We start from the raw sequence: 19,414 nt of genomic DNA on the forward strand, positions 1-19,414 counted from the left end.
TGAAAAGGATTGATGTTTTGCTCCATATCCTGGCCCATTTCCATTTTAAAAGGGAAGTGCTTTGCACCACTAATCAGAGAGGCATTCTGAGGAGCACTGCCTTATCACTTTCCAAAGCCTTTAAAGAGTGGAAGCATGGGTACCACTTCCCCTTTCCATCCCATGGCATAATTTATCAAGGTGTTTAGCTGCATGCTGAAACTCAAGTGTCTTGTCTCTCATTGGCCCTGCTTCTACTTCTCCTTCTTCTTTCTATGCCATTTCATTTGTGATTCAGTCTCCTGGGAACTCTGGGAACTGCCCATTTTTCTCTTGAGTCCACATTCCTTCAGGTTGTCCTGGGACATATGATGATCCCATGTTCAAAAAGCCAAGTTGCTCTCTTGGTGGCCCTTTGTTTTGAGGTTGATGTGATGAAGGAAGAAAAGAGTTTGAGGGCAGCTGGGAAGAGAGGCAGGGTCTTGGCTGTGATGGGGTCTGTGGTGTTGCCATTTAGGAGCAAGGGATGGTGGTTACTCACATCCTGTGCATGCAGCAGTGTAGATGCAGCTGCAGTTCTTGTAGGAATTGCATATGGAAAGTGAAAAGTTCAAGTGAAAATGCTCTTCTGTGATACTGATCTTTTATCTGGCTCTTCTTCACCTTCTGAAATAAGTTTGAACTTGGAAGACTTTTGCCTAATTCAGGGAGTTGCACAGCAGGGCAGCCTCTCAGCCTGCTCACTGGCAGGAGCGAAAAGGAGCAAATCCCAAATTTCTCCAGAGGCTGATGTGTGGTGCAGCTGAGTGGGAGTCTGAGAGGGCACATCTGAATAACTCCTCTGGCTCAGAGGAACAAACACTTCTGCCAAAATCTGTTGAACCATTTCAGTCTTCTTTTGCATCAGAAAAGTTTCCTTAAAACATATGCAGATGTCAGTATTCACCCACAATCACTGATAACATCTTACAAAACCAATGGATAATATTTCCTTTTTTGGATGCCTGGTGGCTCATCAGAGTCCAGACAAAAATTTCAGCTGAAGTAATTTGATGCAAAATGGCATTTATATACTTTCCTTTTATTTGAATCAATTTCTGGTTTATCAGGGTGAATATATTTATAATAACTTTTTTTTTTCCCCAGCCTCAGTAGAAATAAAAATACTTACTGTTTATAACATTAGAATTCAGGTGGGGGGACGTTTCTCTTAGAGGTGTTATAGAGGGGGAAAAAATTCCTGATTCTAGAAGCTACATATATCTAAGCCCAGCTCAGATAAGTAGTTTAATATTATTACTGGTTATAACTATGCTTGTTTAGGAGCCCTTGAAAGTGCTTATGGAGGACATGAGTGTATGTTTCAAGTTTATTGAGTATTTAAGAATAGGCTAAATGAGCATATTTGCTGAATTGAAGTAATTTATCAGGTGAATAGACTTCAACCAGCAGCCACAGCTGAGTTGATGCTAATTCATAGGGATTCCTGACCTTGGTTATCAAACGATCAATTAAAAAACTTAAATAAGTGGCAAATTTCCCCAGGAATAAACAAAGTGGTTGTTATTTTTGGGGGGTTTTTTGATTGTTGTTTTTTTTTAATTAATGTGAAACTTCTCAGCAGTGAAACAGGATAGCGGGGAGAAATTAAATGTTCATTTCCCAGTATAGAATCGTCTCTATTTTCATAGAAACTAAATACACCATGTTCAAATATAAATTTCTTTCCTCCATTTTTTCCTCCATTAACTAGGAGCCAAAGGTCTTAACAGAAATCAATCCATGCAATTTATTTTTAACTTCACCCTGCTTAGCTACGATTGATTTTTATCTTTGCGATCGATGGTAGAGAAAATGGTTTGGCGGGACAATGGAGCACTCTCCAGCTTGTAGGGGCTAGTCTTTGAGTCTTTTATTGAAGGAATCATTAAAAGCTTATTATGAAACTAATAGGATGAAGACGTTTAAATGATGAACACGATTACACCTGTTTTACTGGTGAATAATGCCTGCTAGAGCTGATCTCCTCTCACTCCTATTTAAAATGCTGGACAGCACTCCAGTGGGGGAAATTAATCCATACAGATGAAAGAAAGTGCATCCCACGTGCTAGTTAAAAGCTCTTGTTAAAGCAAGACAGGCAGTAAGTAGTTAGCTACTTTCCTATTCACTGCTGGGTGCTTTTCATCCATTTCTAGCACAGTTTTATTTTTTCTGTGCCAAATATCACATTTGGAACTTGAGCCTAACCATCTCTCGATAAAAAAAAAAAAAATTAACATTTTCCTTTATTTATTTATTTTATATTGATTTTCTTTCTAGGGCTTTTTGTGATGTACTTTCTTTTATCACTCTCTCCTCTCCCATCATGCTGTCTGATTGATCAGCTGAAGATGTAAAGTATTGCTTTGGCAAACTCATATGTTTCCTCTGAAATCAAAAGGACGTTTAATGTGTACAATTATGCTCTTCTCATAAGTTGATTTCTGTGTGGGTGATGTGCACCTGCAGCTTGGATGTGGCTTGTGTTTTGGTGTAACTGCACATTTTCTGCAGGAGTTGCTTTTAAAACAAATGCAATACTTGAGATTACTCTGTCCTTTAGCTGTGTCATCTTTGCTCTGAGGGGAGAGGGAGCTGAACAGGGACTGGGCCAGTATAATAAATGCTGCTTTGTCACAGCAGTTTTGCTCTGATGGGTGTGATGCTCTAAAGAGTGTCATGTTTTCTAAGCCTGCTGAATTTACCAGGCAACTTGAAGGTGCTTTATGCACAGAAATTCCACAGCACACTCAGATAATTGCAAATTGTTCAATGACTGTGCAGAGGGCATGATGTTAATGAAAACCACAGGGAGATAATTCAGACTGGATGGTACCTGTCATGATGGAATTTATGCTAAGCAGTGGAGAACCTCACTACACAGAAATACCTGGAAGATTGCTTTCGTTGATCATGGTGGGTAATCAAGAAGGAAGAGCATTACACTAGGTTCATGTTCTTCCTCATCCTCTGAACCTCTTGTGACTGCAATTGTGGTTAGGCTTGGGAGAGGAGGCACAGCTTTTCAATCCTCATACCAACAAACCTGTGCAGGGCCTAGGCAGGGCTGGCTCTGTAGAACCCCAAAATCCCGTGGTAAGGGTGTCAGTGGAGCAGCCTGCCTGCTGAGCTTGCCATGACTCTTCTGTGCTTTAATCCGCAGTTTGATTTGGGGGATTTTATGCTCACAAGAAGGAGAAAGGGAACCTAAAGTTAAAGCAATGTAGAGGGATGCCAGGGCTCCCTATGGAGGTGGAGAACAGGATGCTGCTACAATGCTGATACCAGCTCATTTGATGTTATTGGAAAGGAGGGGAACTCCACAAGCAGGGCAATCACCTTGGAGAACAAGTGAGACATTTATTGAAAATAACATCAACTATATACTATTAAGAACTTAGTATCAACAAGAAGTGTAAAATTTGTTTCTGTGAAATTTTTGCTCACTTTCCTGCAAATTCTTTGAGCAGTAGAAGGCAGATGGGGTCCTCCTTAGCCCAGGAGCCTTTCTGAGATTTACTAATTTCCTCTCTGTTCCATCAATATCTGCCTTACATTGGAAATTATGAGTCCCAGCATAAGCCAGCCAGGAAGATGATAAAGAAGCCTCATACAGAGTGATCTACAATTCCTCACATCATCTAGGGCTTCTTTACAGTCTGAGACCTTTTAACTCATTCTGCTTGCCTTCCAAACTCTTTTAGATAAACAGATGTTTTTGCCTAAGATGAACTTCAGTCTAAAGAAAAAAAAAAATAAAAGGAAGCAAGCTGCAAAGCTTGTTCTTAAATAATCTTATTCAATCATTAACATTGGAAATGGCTTTTTGTGTTCCTAGACATGTCACAGAAATTACTGAGATAAATAGATTCCATGACAAATTTTATGTAATTTTCTGCAGTCTTATGAGCGTGTTTGTTTTCTTCTGTTTGATGCAATTGATGCACTCTGTCTCATTACAGGTCAGGAAGGGGAATGAGCCAGCATATCCAGACTTTCAGGGCTTTCAAAGAGAAATTTCTCATGTTTTCTTCTTAAGTGCCAGCTGATATAAATTAGATGAGACTTTTGTCTTGAATGTGGAAACATTAAAGAAAAGTAGTGGCTCATGAGTGGAAGGAGGAAAAAAGAACACAGGTTATGAAAGACAGATGTGTTTAATGACAAACACATTTGTCCATGGGAATAATTTCTACTGGCCAGAAGCCCAATTAAACACATAAACTAGAAATCCAGAAAAACAGATTAATGATCCAGTCATTAGCGATGGAGGAAGAAAAAGACAAACCCAGCTAATTCTGTACTGAGCATGACTGATGAGCTCACAGCAAATAATTGGGTGACATTCATCAAATGTGAACTGAAGGGAGGCATTGGAGGGCAAAACACTGCCATAATCTCTGGGATTTACAGTGTTGGAGCATTTGCTCATAGGAAAAGGAAAAGTTCATCAAAATAAATTAAGTTGGGCCTTCCAAAATTCATTCTGTACCACGGTGCTTGCCAAAACTTTATTGGAGGCTTGATCATTTTTTTGGAACTGTTATAACTGTGCATGTAAATCATGCGAAGATGAGACCCTGGCTGGGAAAAGCTTACACAACTCCTGCCAACAGAATTGTGGGTGGCTTCGTATTAACTGGCTCAGGAAGACCACAAACCTCAAATATTTCTATTTCTAAACCTTGTCAAGGTGACCTAGTCCAGGTGGAAGCCTGGAAGGGAGTTTAACTATTGCATACTGAACTTTAACAGTGTTTAATCCTAACTTTCTGCATTTAAAAGCCAACCAAACAAACAAGTAATTCAAACAAACCCCCTCCAGGTACCAGTTTTCAGTGGGATAAAGCCAAAATAATGGTTTAAAACCTTTTGAGTGTGGCAGACTTGCAGTAGAACCTGTTGTGGCACAGAAAGTGGAAGTTGATCACCCCTTGATATTTTTGCCACTCTATTTTCACTGGATTAACTGGAAGGTTGTTGGACTGTTCCCAATCTTAATTGGTCATCACAGCATTTACAAAGTGTGCAAATTATCATGTCCTCATCTACAAGTTGAAGACCATGTCCCAGCCCATCAGAAAATGTGGATATTGAATGCAGGGCTCTTAGCAAGTAGTCACTGGACATATTCAGTTCATGTGAGAATTGAGAATTTGGGGTTTCCAATGGAGGCCATAAATATTAAAAGTGAAAGGGGATATTTAAATATTCCCTGTGCTATTTAGACAATATCTAGAAGTGTGGGAATCCTTTGAGTAGTGCTTGTGGAGTTGAGAGATATAAAATTACTGCAAACATGAATTTTGCCTTTCAGCTGGACTCAGTATGAATCAACTTCACAGTCTGTTCTCTCCTGTGAAAATTTTATTTTGATGTGGAAGTATTAAATGGGAAATATATCTTTCAGAAGTAGCACTCACTGACCTTATTCAGCCTGCAGAAGAGGAGGCTGCAGGGAGATATTAGGGCACCTTCCAGTACCTAAAGTGGCTGTAAGAGAGCTGGAGAGGACTTTGGACAAGGGCATGGAGTGTCAGGACAAGGAGGAATGGCTTCAAACTGAAAGAGCGTAGAATTAGATTAGATACATGGAAGAACTGGATGATCTTTAGGGCCCAACCGAGACCATTGTGTGATTCAACTCAGAGCAGGACCCAGAAATGGTCACTGCTCTGTCAGTACACAGTGCCCTTTCCATGAAGTGAGAGTCCAGTGACTGCTGTTTTCTCCCTGTCTCTTCTCTTGGCTTGTTCTGGGTCCACAGACAAGTTGCTTTGGATTTTCCTGTTTGTGTTTACCCTTGGCTTTAGCTAAAAGTTATCTGTATAGAGTTTATTTGCTGTCATATAGGCCATTCTTTTGACCTTATGCCGTGTGTGCTATAATAGTAGCTGGTTTTGTTTTTTCTCTGGAGGGTGCTAAATACAGTTTTGTTGACATTACAAGTAAAAATGGGAAAAAATCTGAAGGGGAAGTCTTAGTGTAGAAGCTGGTCCTACTTCTAAACCTCCCTTTCTTTCCAGTTTTTCAAACTGTCAATGGGAAAGCCTTGAGTTGATTAGATATCAAATTTCATGGCCAATAATAGCGTATCCTTCAAATGACAGCTTCTCCAGAGAAGAAAGCCACTATCTAGAGGTGATATCATTGCTGAGAATACAATTGATGCTGTAGCAATGTTCTATGTAAGCTCATTCTCAAATATCACTGTCAGATAAAGGAAGTATATCTAGGAGAGAATCTAGGACCTTTCTCTTAGCTTTATTGGAAGCCAACAAGTGATATTCTGTAAAATAGACAAGTGCTTTGTGCATTATTTTATCTTAAGACCTGCAAGACTGCCAAACCATCAGAATGTAGGAAATTCACTGATGTAAGCCTTGTGTTAGCCAGGTCTGAGAGGGTGCCAGAAAGAACACCTACAGCAAGAGTAAGTGACTCCTGACAGGTTTTAGAGCCCATATTTTACAAATTATCTGTGTTACATCTCATTGATGCATGGCATTTTTGCATAGGCTTTAGTTCATTCAGTCCATAAAACTGCAGATTTGGATGTCTATCAGTTCCCCCCACGCACATCCGTTTTCAGAGAGTATAATTTCAGAGAAACCAGTTTCATAGTGACAAAGGGCATCTCAGAGCTTAGCTCCAGCTTTCCAAGAGCGCATTTACAGTTAGCAGTGCTGTAAATGTGTGCTAGTGTGGATCTCTGCTGCTAGTCACTGTAAAAGGTTGTTGGAAGACAATCCTGGCCTCAAGGGACTTACAGTGCAGACAAGGCTAAGAAGCAGCAAAGAGGGATTATCTCCTACTTACAGGGGAAGAACAGAAGCACAGAGACTTTAAATTACTTGCCCAAGGTAACTGTGCTGGACCATGTGATGAAACCAGATCCTCCTTTTCCTCCCACTCAGCACTTTTTTTCCTGAGATGTTAAAATCACACTGGATTTGAATCCAGTGTGAAAATCGAAAGTTCAATAGCACAGCTTAAATAATTCTTCATCCCTCTCAGGTTTGTGGTTTCTTTGGAGTTACCCAGATGCCTTTAGGGACAGCTGTGCCTGCAATAGAAAATGTACCTGAAAGAAAGCTTGTCAAGCACTTTTAGAGGTCTCATCACAGAGTGTCTCAGAAGGGTCATCACTGACTTTCTTTGGTGTTTCCATAGGTGACAACTGGTGGAAGAGCAACTTACTATGTGTCATACAGACGGGAACCCTTTGCACAGATCAAATTACCCAAATACTCCCTTCCTAAGGTGAGTCCACCATTTGTGAACATAGACGTGATATCTTGGGAAGCCAAGTATGTGAGGTTCCATAAAGTGAAGTGCCAGGTCTTTCACTTGGATCACAACCCCACACAGTGCTAGAGGCTGGGGGAAAAGGACCTGGGGGTGTTGGTTGACAGCAGCTGAACATGAGCAGCTCCTGAGGTAGCTAAGAAGGCAAATGATATCTTTGTATCAAAAATATTGTTGCCACCAGGACTAGGAAAATGACCTGTTATAATACAGATTTGTTGGTGGCCCTGATTTAGAATTGGTGCATGCTATAAAATCAGGGGTACTTTTGTAATTTAAAGATCAGAAGTACTTTAAGTCTAGGTGTCATGTAAAAGTCTTTGAGCCATGTAAAGGAGGATTGTTTATGCTGCCCTTGGTTACTAGAATATTTTTGCTGTACAGTAATAACTATCTGTCATGTGCAGATTAATGAACTCTGCTGGAGTTGTACGGGTGTGAGGTTGGCACCAGGGTAATGCAATATTTCCACTGCAACTGGTAAAAACAGATGGAAGTCATTGGGCATTTTTCTTTATTTTCACACTGTTGGAATAGATTGGGTACCTCCTTAATCTTTAAGGAATTACAGCTCCTGGGCAAGAACAAGGCTCCTGATTTAGTCTTCCTTTGTTGAGGGAAATGGCAAATCTCCCACTGATTGTACTCACTGGGATAGAATTAGGCCCTCAAATGGTTTTGCTCCCCATCTCATGCCGATAGGATATGTTAGGTCTATTAGAAATAGACCTAACATTTAATCCCATTTAATCAATCCTAACTTTTCATCTAGATACCTCACACAAAAGATTAAGATGCCTCCTAGGCAGGATGAGGATATTGAGCTGATCTTCCTCCAGATATTCTTTCCTGAAATCAGGTCACTCCATCCTTTGGGAGACTTCCAGAATTATGATTTCTTGATGCAGAAAGAGTGCAAGGAATGAATCAAGGCCTTTTGGCCTCTAGAGAAAATTTAAATAGGTACAAATAGATAAATTGAGTCTCGTATAACCACAGTCATTTTGCTTCTAGCTGAACCTGTGTCAGTTTGTTCAACAATGGTAGCAAGGATGAAGTGCTCCAATACTCATCACCACCCTGAAAGTAATTTCCATGAACCTGTTTTAAAATAATACCAAGAAAATACATGATCAAATCTCTTTGATATGAAAACTAAATGGGGAAAGCCTTGTTAGACTTTTTTTATCTTGGTCAGCAGCAGAAATCCAACAAAGGTTAGTGGGTGGATTATTTGATAGTCCCTATATTGCGGGATAATTATCTCAGATAAACTCTCAATAGGAAAATATGTTATTAAAAATCACTATCAGCAATAGCTCAAGCTGATACCTATACCTCACCTTCAAATAAATGTGAACTCCAAGGTTTTTTTATACCATCCCTTGCCAGTTGGAAGCACAAGCCCATTATTTCAGCATGAGAATGAAAATTATCACTGCTTTTAGCCTGGTGCCATATGATGCTTAGTGACTATGAAGACTCCAGGCTCCAAGGCTGTGAATCTTCCATGAGTAATAAAACTGACTTACCAATTTATAAATAAAAAATGAAACTGGATGAAATTCCTTGAAGGTACCAAAAATGAAGAAAGCAAAAACCCTTCGCCCAGCCGGTGATTATTTAAAAAATGAAATGCAGAAAAGTCACAATGCTGGTAATTTATTGGCTTGCTCTAACAGAAAGTTGTTAAACATACCTATAATTCATGCTCCATCTCCATTCTTTCATAATTCATGGTAATTACTACATGTCCCGAAGGGCAGAGAAATACAGAGATCCTCAGTAACAGGCCTTTTGTCTTCTTTTAACAGGACATGCACATTATCAGCACAGATGAGAATCAGGTGTTTGCAGCTGTTCAGGAGTGGAACCAGAATGACACCTACAACCTGTACATCTCGGACACCCGAGGGGTCTACTTCACCCTGGCCTTGGAAAATGTGAAAAGCAGCCGAGGACTGGAGGGGAATATTGTCATTGACCTTTATGAGGTATGCAGTAAAGGTCACCCTGCAAGCAGCAGCAATGGCCTGCTAGTTCAAGCAAGTGTAAATCTTTTACCAACCTCCCAGGATTTTCATTTGTTTTAGGATCACCCTGAGGCATTTCCTGGATTTGATGCTGAGTAGACTTGTGTGGGAATAGATGCAGTTATTCTGCTACAGGTGCAACAACTGGTTGGGTTCAAGTCAATGACTGGTTAGCTATGTGTCATTTCCAAAAGGGAAAACCATTATCATCCTAATGTGGATATCCATAGAAAGACTAAACACAACTTTTTTTCCCCTTGGGCATCGAGAGACACCTGCTCACAGGCAGGGAGTCTGGACTGCACCTTCATGAGCAATGAACAGTTTGTAAACTATAACCAACAATTTGTAGGTGCCACTTGCCCAGAGATGACAGATGGACAACTTCTACCCCAAACTATTTTCCATCCTCATGCTTCTTCCAAGCCTGTCAGCCTTGGCCAGCAGCAGTGCATTCAGAGCAGTTCCAGTTCCTGGTTTCTTCAGAGCATTCTGGTTTTGGTGTGTTACTATTTGTTGGATGGAAGATCTGTGGAGATGCAGGGCCCAGTGCTTTGCCAGCAGCAAACAACTAATCAGTAATAGAAATGGTTGCAGGCTGATTACTACTGTTACACAGAGAAAGTTCTTGCAGCTGCATGCAGAGGTTATGACTATACATTTTATTATTTCAGCCAAAATAATGCTCATTTAACAACATAATCAATTTGTTTATAAAAATCCAGGTGATTTAAGTCAGTGAGGGAAAACTCACAAATAACACATTGATTAGTGTGAAGGACAGGGTTTATGTTTTTTCTTCTACTGGTAAAATATATTTTCCTGCCTCTGAAAAATTATATTTCTTTGCTATGATGAACCAGCTAAAATTAACATGTATTGTCTCACATTCCCGGGCAAACCTGCATACTCCCCACTGGTATATCATAGACTTTTCACTGTTAAATGCTAATAAATTTTTACAGAGTCATTTAAAGAGTAGTATCACTCCAAGGGCTTCAGAGTAGAAGGATTTGCATCCTGACAGTTGCCAGGAAGTTGCAGATTTGCAGAAAATTTCTTCTTCCTGTCTCACTTTCACAGCTGTGCAACAGAGACCAGACTCAACATGAAATCTTTTTGGGGATGTTTTGACAGGACCATATTCTGCTGGAATGGATTCTGCTGACAAAAATCAAAACATTTGAAACAACTGGCTTGATTTGTCAGAATTTGGATGTGGAAGGAAAGCAAAGAAATCAAGTTTGCAAAACATCAGTGTCACAGCATGTTCAGGATTCCCATCTTTTGTACTGATTTTTTTTTTTTTTTCTGGTACACAAAAAGATCCCACACTTTTTCTGATGTGATCTTCTTTCTCCCCTGTTTTGGCAGTCTGTGGAGGCAGTGGGACAGACCTCATCCTCAAGCTCACAGAGCTCAAGTGTGACCTGGTGCATGTTGCACCTTCAAGCCCATCATCAGCCTATCTGCAAGAACTCAATGAAATCCAAAAGTGGGCTGTTTCCTAGGGATTTGCTCTTTGACCATTCTTGTCTTTTTCTTCCAAAGAGAGAAACCACACAAGGCCTTTCAGCTTTGCAAGATATTCCTTTAGTGCCATTTGATGTTCTAAGATTTGACTGAGATGCCTTCCTTGCTTTTACAGAGGCTTTCCCCTCCTGGGAGTGCTCAGATGGACATTGCTTTTGGCCTGTTCTTCCGATGTATTTTTTTCATCTCTCTCCCTTTTTCCTAGGTAGCAGGGATCAAAGGCATATTCCTAGCTAACAGGAAGGTGGATGACCACATCAAGACTTTCATTACCTACAACAAAGGCAGAGACTGGCGTTTGCTACAGGCACCGGACACTGATCTGAGAGGGGATCCTGTACTTTGCCAGCTGGTGAGTGGCAGATCTTTTCCAAGGCACAACTGACTCCTTCAGAACTGCTTATTGTAGTCACTAGGTTAACAAAACTCCCCATGTTTTCTCTCTTGACTTTCTGTGTGTTAAATGAATTCAGTAAGTTTTTTATCTATAGATTCATAGGTTTTAAGGGTAAATTCTGACCATCTTTCTTGATGTATTTAATAGAATTCAAGTCAGAATAAGAAAATTGCTGGGGAAAACTGCTCTAAGTCAGGTTATTGTTAAAACAAGGGCAGACATGCTTGTTTGTAGTGCAGAGTTCCTGCTTATCCATCAAAGGAACATGTGACCTATGTGTGCTAAGAGCAAAGGGGTCATTTTCAGAAGGATCAGAGCATCTGTGTGCAGTCACCAAGGGTTCCTCTGATATTTAATTGGATGAATATTGAAGCTTCTGCCTTTTGTTTGTTTTCTGTCAACAGCCCTTCTGCTCACTGCACTTGCGCCTGCAGCTCTCAGAGAACCCGTACACTTCAGGGAGCATTTCCAGCAAAGAGACAGCTCCTGGGCTGCTGGTGGCCACAGGTGAGAACATCAGTACTGCTCACCCATACCTCCCTGAGAGCCTGAGAGTATATAAGGTATTCCCCATTGGTGTAAAACCTTTCAGCTCTGTTTCAGCAAGAGCTAATTCACGTTAACTCCCATTTGCTTTGGGCTAGGAGAAGGCATATGGCCCCAAGTTCAAAAAAGAGTTCAGGTATTTGTTGCTGTACAATAAACCATGTAGATCTAAGCCCACACTTTCAGGGTGCCATTAGCCAGTGGCATTACTAGATCCTATCATGTTGTTACAACCACTGGACATGTCTGCCTGTTTGCTGCAGGGCCCATGAAGGAGATTGGTACCCAAGGGCTGCATTCCTAGGGGGTGTCAGTAAGTCCCACCTTTCAAGTAGCAAGCACAGAGTTGTCACAAAGCCTGTCAGGTGAAGCCTGGGCTTCCTGGGTGCCTGTCTTGTGCATGGCACCTACTTTTAACTCTGTACTGCTGCAAGGCAAGCAGCATTTAATCAACACTGCACGGGCCATTGGTGTTGTGGGCTGTTCTGCAAAATAGTGCTTTGGCAGGTTGTGTTGTTTAAATGACAGCCTGCTACAATACTTCATGGTGGCACTGGCAGAGCCACTGTAATTAATCCACAGGATGGATGGGGCTACCAACCACCCTCAGCTCTGTGGGAGCTGCTGGCTAACAAAGTGCTTCCTGAATGGCTGGTGCTATTGAAAGCTGGCCTCTGAGCAGTGGAGGCAGTTCTGTCTTTTCAAATGGAGCCTCTTAACTACACTCAAATATGTCTGAATAGCTTAACTGTTCTTACTCATGCTTGGTTTATCTCCTTGGTCCTGTTCAGCATAGCAGTGGCCTGCAAGTGTGGGCAGTTAGCATATTGTCTGCATGAATTTACACTACCTCCTCCAACCATTTTCATTCTCATGTCCTTCTGTGCTTCAGTGTGTTTGCCAGACTAAGGCAGAACCTGAGACGGGTTCCCTTCATGACATTTATATCTCAACAAGGGAAATGCCATGTGATTTCCAGTTCACCAATCCAGGCCAAATGAAGTGAGATAATTTGGTTCAAACCTCCAGATATCCCCATGCATAGCCAAGTGGAGTCATCACTCCTGGCAGGTTGCACTTGCTAGATGGATGCTTAGGAAAAGGCCCTACTCATGATGCTGTAATTACAAAAGCTTTTTTTTTTTAACCTTTTAGGAAGCAAATAGAGGCAGCAGGACTGTGAGATTCTAGGCATTGATCTAAATTGTTAGTAAATTAGGTTCTTTTCAAACTGCCAGTGCATGGGATGAATGCTTTCCCAGTCTAACAATTAACCTTTAAAAGGCAGAATATAATTTCTGCCTTACTGCTTTGTAGATGAAAAAACGTTACCTGTTGGAAACATACACATCTGTTTCCACTAGCCAGTTTCTCAACAGCAGGAGCATCTCACCATGTTGCTGAATGTATTCAAGGATAAGCTTTGCAATTTTTTCTCACAAGTGTTTGCTGCTCAAACACTTCATTTACAGTGAGGCATTTCCAGCAATGATTGGAAACTTGGACACTTGGTAGAGGACAGAGGTTAGATTCCTGCAAATGAAAGAATTATGTTTTATTGTCTAATTGTACAGCTGCTAAATCCTCTTGACTTGTTTGGGAGTTACATTTTATGAGGTTTAAATGCATGCAGCTGAAACTAGAGGAAGAGAATGAAGGAAATAATGGAACAGCTTTGCACAGAAAGACAGAATGAAGTGATAGCAATGAAATTACTGCCTTTTTACTCTCTTTCTTTTCCTTCATCTCTAAATCCACATTTGAAAATTTGGAGTTTCCATTTTGGTGTTTAAAATATGATGATACAAAACTTACACTCCTACCTTTAAATCAGTGTCTAATTCTTGAGGGCTTCCACTCAAGATACTGGGCTAAGAAGATCTTTGAACTGAAACAGTAGATTTATCCTCTTGAACCTGGATGTCCCTACAGACTGACCTTCTGTATGGTTTCCCACATCAGGTTTTCCTTAAAGCCTCATTCAAAACAATTGGTGACTCCTGCTGGTGTCAGGGAAGAAAATTAGGTAGATGGGCAGTATGATATTCCCTATATCCTGAACACTGATGAAAACACCCTTCTTGAGTTGTGCTGCCTCCCAGAGCCAGAACTATTTTGAAATAGCATTGGCACAATAATGTGGTTAGTTGAATTCTGTGATGGTAACAGGGGAGTGTCAACCTATCTTAATTTCTAATTTTCCAGCATTAAATGTCAGAAATTTAATTAACATTTTCATTAGCGTGTTCATCCACAGAAGAATGTCTGACACTTGTGTTGCAGGCAATATTGGCTCTGAACTTTCCTACACGGAGGTTGGCGTGTTCATCTCTTCTGATGGTGGCAATTCCTGGAGACAGGTATGTTTTGCACAGAAAAGGAAGGCACGGAGCCTTTTGCTATTCTTCTGACTCTTTACTTCCCAGGGGAGCGGAGCACTCATGCAGTACTTCCTTTGTTTGCAGATCTTTGAGGAGGAGTACAACGTGTGGTTTCTGGACTGGGGAGGGGCACTAGTGGCCATGAAACACACGTCAGTGCCCATCCGGCACATGTGGTAAGGAAACTTGTTACTTTGAGAGGGTACAAGTGTCTACAAAATGAGCAGGTGAAGTCATCTATGTTTTACCCCCATTTTGGTTTTTTTGATGAATATTATGATTATTGTACCATTTTATAAATATAATGGCTCCATATATAATCACCTACATGTATGGGATTACTCTTTGCACTGGTAAGGTACTATGAGCCTCCAGGTGGGGTTTCTTTCCTACAGACACACATATACTAAGTCATTCTTTGGGCTTCAGGTATTTCTGAGAGGATGTGTCTCTCGTTTCTACATTTTGTTTACAGAATTTAACATTAATCTGGTAAGACAGATAAAGGGAGGGAGAGGAGAGGGCAGTAGGTGTAGATAAGGACAACAGAGATATGTTGCTAACCTCTCTAGTATTTGACTATCAATTTCCAGAGATACTGTGGTGGCAACTGATTAGAGTTGGAGGTGAAATAGGGCAAAATGATTTCTCAGTTGAAGATGCTGTTTTGCTATAAATGGGTTATAACAGCCTAAGCACTAAAGATACCACTCAAAATTATCCTCTTCTTAGCTCTTGCCCCTCTGACTCCTGCACCAGTTACACATTCTGAAATTCATAACTAAAACTGTTTACAGAAAACGGCTGTGTTAGTACCACCTTCGGTCTTGGGGCTTGATTGAAAGAGGGGCATATCTAATGGACTGACCCACCCAGCTTCTAATGTTGTTTAGAAGTGAATTAGTTAGAAATAGATTTCGGAAACAAGATGTGTTCCTGTATACAATATTGGGTTGTCTCTCAGCTTGATGTTGCTAAACACATGTCTATTACTTTGCATGCAGAACAGGAAATGTGCTCTTCAGTCAAATAGAAATAGAAAGCAATGGTGTTTGGCAGCAGTGATGAGGTGTTAAAGGCTCCTCTACCTGAGTCATTATTGTACAAAATCCTCCAGTGAAATTGCAGTCATTCCAAATCTGGACACCTCAAGACAGGTTGACTTCACCCATTTACAAGCTCATGTTCTGGAGGTGTACTTTGAAGACATTAACAGCTACTTTTTCAATATAAAAATCTTCTGGACTTAATGTTTCTGACCTGACAGATAACTATGGGATGAATGCAACATAGATTTCTTTAAAAGTTTGAATATATTGCATTTGAGCCCATTTCTTTGCCACCTGAAGCAAAGAAATGACTGCTTTATTCACAGTGTGATAGTGGACTGTTAACCACGGGATGTATTGGCTCCATAACTGGACACACAGAGGAGAGCAGTAACAGGGCAGACTCCAAAGGGTGAGCTGCAGACTCCAGTCTGTGCTGTGAATGTGTTGGGGTGTGACTGGAAGCCTCTGATGGGTAACTCAGTTGTCGTGGCTATAATTGAAGTGCTCTCAGAAAAGAGGACATCAGGACCATGTCCTAGTCTTTAGATGAAACTAAGGATGAGTCAAGGAAGGAGCAGTTTGTGTTAGCCAAGGGTGGGTGTCACTGGCAGTGGGTGCATCAGACTGCAGCAGGTTGAGCTCTGGAAGAGTGAAAGGTGAGCCCCTTAAGGAAAAAGCTGCAAGTCACGTATTAACCATTAGTTACTGCATTATTCAAGCCAGGTGCAACTGTTTTAATTGTGTCTTTAATTTTGAAGGCTCTTCAGGCTTAAAAAGCACGTTACTACAAGTGCCTGTACTTATATATTGGGAAAGATTTGATCACAGGTTGACTTTTCATAGGAGCTGACAGCTCAGGTCACCTTTGTTTGCAGAGGCTCATTTCAGATTCTCTCCTTTCACAATAAGTCTCCTGAAATGGTGTGTGCAGTTCTGAGTGCCCCACCCACTCTATTAAATGAGGAGTGATTTAGATTTGTTATCAATAAGTTCCTACAGGTTTCCTTCAAAACTGTACCCTTAGGGGCTTTGGAATTTGCTCCATATTGCTTCAGTAGGCACCTGTTTTATGGGCAGGAGTGGAATAGATTAAAGGGTACATGTAAATCCATTAGTTCTCAGGCTGAGACATTGTACAATAAGTTTCATGCTGGAGAAGAGAGGGGCGGATAATTGAAAAGCTGAGAGAACTTTAGCTAAACTAATGAAGCATGCTGTTCCCCAGAAGCTGAAATGCTATTTGGAGAGATAAGCATGCAAGCAGAACGCATACAAATGCACAGGTGTATGGGAAGATACATGCATTTAAATAAATAGATTTAGGGAAGATAATCCTTCTGTGTGCAGTTGTGCTCCCAGAGTTCTGTCTTAGGTGTAAAGTTAACCTCCTATTCTTGCACAGGTACGTTCTGAGACAGGTGAAGGTGTCTTGCTGAGTGACATGAGGGGCAGAGAGTTAGGGAATGGTGACTGCCAGTCTTGGCGTTCCACACCAGAGATTTGAGGTCAGTGTAACCCATGGTTTATAATACACACTACAGTGGCCTCCTGGTCCTTTGGTGGTGTGTCAGATATTGTCCTACCTGCTTGGAGCAGGGGGGATTCAGTGTCCACCAAGAGCCTCCCAGACAGATGCAGGTGCTCAGATGCCTGTGTGCATACACACATTCAACACTCCCCACTCCCACAAATAAGCTAAATCTGCCTTTAAGTACTCATAGGGCTAGGAGAGATTGTAGCTAATGTCATATGGCTTTGATACAGGGATGGGTCAAAATGTCCTGTGGTGGTGAAAGCAATTTTCATGCATTCAGGCTAGAGTTGCTTATGCTCTGAGTGGTGCTTCATGCCAGGTGCTATTCCAGACCCAGAAACAGATCTTGGCATAGCCTCTTGATCCCTTGAGGTCTGATGTACAGCTGCATAAAGTATATACATGCACTTATTGCCAGTATTTATGCTTTCTAAAGATTTGATCTTTCGAAGTACATCAGGAGCATGAATTTAGTGGGCTGGGAAATGGCAAAGATTGGTGCTTGTCTGTAAATCCAGCTGCTGGAGCTTGCAGACCAAGGCAAGCCAACATTTAATTGCTGCATTTGCATTAGAGTAAGTCTTTTTATGTGTATAAATGTTGTCTGCTTCTATCCCAGGGTGAGTTTCGATGAGGGAAGATCCTGGACTAAATACAGTTTCACATCAACACCACTTTTTGTGGATGGATCCCTTGTAGACCCTGGCATAGAGACCCAGATAATGACGTAAGTATAGCAGCTCCAGTTTTAAATTGTGATGGCACAAGGGGTGCATGGAGATCCCCAAGTTCATGGTAACTTCATGATGTGCAGTGCAGCATTGTGCAGCTGCACATGCAGTGTTTCATGAAGGCATTGTGCTGTTTTGTGGGTTTTGCTGGTGGCCACAGGCCTGGCTGGCATGTTCTTGCATCATGTGGCAAATAGATGATGGAGCCAAGCTCTCTCCAGCAGTGGTAAGAGCTATAGCAAGGAGGGATGGTCCCAAGCTGAGGCCTGGGAGTTCACATAGAGCAGTAGACAGATCTACTTCTCTGGAGAGTGTTGTAGCCTTGGTCAGGAGGCATCTAGTGACAACCAGAGGTCCTTTCTCATAATTACAGCTGAGATTGTGTTCCTTGGATCTGAAGGCCCAGGGACTGCAGTGCTCTTCAGAAGTCAGAGATCTGTATGGCTGTACCTCGTGCCAGTTCTGTGCTTGCTCCAGTTGTGTGACTTGACTGTCTTTTGAGATTGCTGGTGGGTATGAATATACCCCAACCTTGTTGCTTGCATTGTGGGCCATTGTACATCCAGTTTTAGCTCAAGATAAAAGTGTTCTCATTGTGCATATGCAGAGCTGAGCTCAGAATAACCTTCCTGTTCTGGGATGTAGAATGCCTCACCTATCCCATGGAAGGAAGAGCCTGGGCTGGCACTGATGGTGCTGGAACCTTCCTCCTCCCAGGAGGTGCTGAAGCAGTGGGTAACGCTGGTGGAACCAGTGGAGTGATGTTGGCCCAAGAACGGGCCAGGATTTGAGTTTAACAACCAAGAAAGGAAAGTTTTTAGGTTCAAAGGCATTTTTAAGTAGTCATCTGACCTCCTGCACAGAGCAGATCAGAGCACTGTGCTCTGGGGCTCTGAACAAAGCAAGGACAAGATGCACTGCCTGCATTGGTTTCAGAAATGCCTCCTTACCTGTGTGTCTTTGAACTGGCTGAAACAGCTTTCTGAAAAACATCAGAAAGCAAGGTGGCTAAGATGCCTTAGACTGAGGCATGCCTGTGAAGCATACCTACCCTGGCATGAAGAAGTGCCTTTGGTTAATCACATCAGATCACACTGTTGCATACTTCCAGTTCAGGGGCAGGACGTTGATTATAAATTTCATCTTACAGTCAATCTGCTTTTTTTCATCTGCACTTGAAGTTCCTGCACATTTTCACTGCTTGCAAGAGAAAAGAGATTCAGGTCAAGTTTATTTTCTTCTAGGCTTCAGTCCATCTGCATACTTATATGGCATAAATGTGTGGGTGGAGCTCACTGCTGGTGTCACAGGTAGTGAGAAACAGAGTGCCATCAGTTTCTGAGGAAGTTGGAACAGGGTAAAAGCTGTGTGTCTTAGACATTTCTGCTACTGATTTGAATGTATTCCAACTGTGTTGTGTGATTTGTGTTATGCCTTTCAAAACCAGCTCTACATCAGCTTTACACAAGCAGAAGTGACCACGTGCCTATACTTGAAGCTGAGCTCAGCTGCAAGAGAGGAGCTGGGGGAAAATCATATTTTACTCTTCTAACAAATGGTCATTTGAATGGCTTCTGTGCCATCTATGCCATGGCAGAAGAAATGTTTGGTGCTGTAGCCTTGGAGGGCTCAGGAAAGCATAGCTGACTCCTGTGTAGCACATCCATATCCCCTGTGATGAACTGTCTTAGGAAGGACAGGCTAAGTAACTATGGTTGTGCTTTAAACAGCAGCACTCCTCTGCTTTATTCCCAAACAGTGCTGGAGCCTCTCTGTCTGTCACAGACAGCCACTGAGATTTTATCAGAGTAGAGGTGGTGCCAGTTCTGGTGGCATTGCTCGCTTTTCCTTTATTCCAAAACAATGCCTTGGCTTTGA

At 41.6% G+C, this 19,414-nt stretch overlaps 1 protein-coding gene across 1 annotated transcript in view; it reads left to right on the forward strand.

The window, feature by feature from the left end:
* Positions 1–19,414, forward strand: part of SORCS3 (sortilin related VPS10 domain containing receptor 3) — a 271,149-nt gene that overhangs the window by 205,022 nt on the left and 46,713 nt on the right. The window contains exons 8-14 of the mRNA XM_058810200.1: positions 7,195–7,284; positions 9,144–9,323; positions 11,101–11,247; positions 11,697–11,799; positions 14,122–14,198; positions 14,304–14,395; positions 17,425–17,532. Coding sequence (XP_058666183.1) covers positions 7,195–7,284; positions 9,144–9,323; positions 11,101–11,247; positions 11,697–11,799; positions 14,122–14,198; positions 14,304–14,395; positions 17,425–17,532 — 797 coding nt within the window. The remainder of the gene's footprint in view (positions 1–7,194; positions 7,285–9,143; positions 9,324–11,100; positions 11,248–11,696; positions 11,800–14,121; positions 14,199–14,303; positions 14,396–17,424; positions 17,533–19,414) is intronic.

The sequence above is a fragment of the Ammospiza caudacuta genome, chromosome 9 (genome assembly GCF_027887145.1).
Source record: "Ammospiza caudacuta isolate bAmmCau1 chromosome 9, bAmmCau1.pri, whole genome shotgun sequence".
Lineage (NCBI taxonomy): Eukaryota > Metazoa > Chordata > Aves > Passeriformes > Passerellidae > Ammospiza > Ammospiza caudacuta.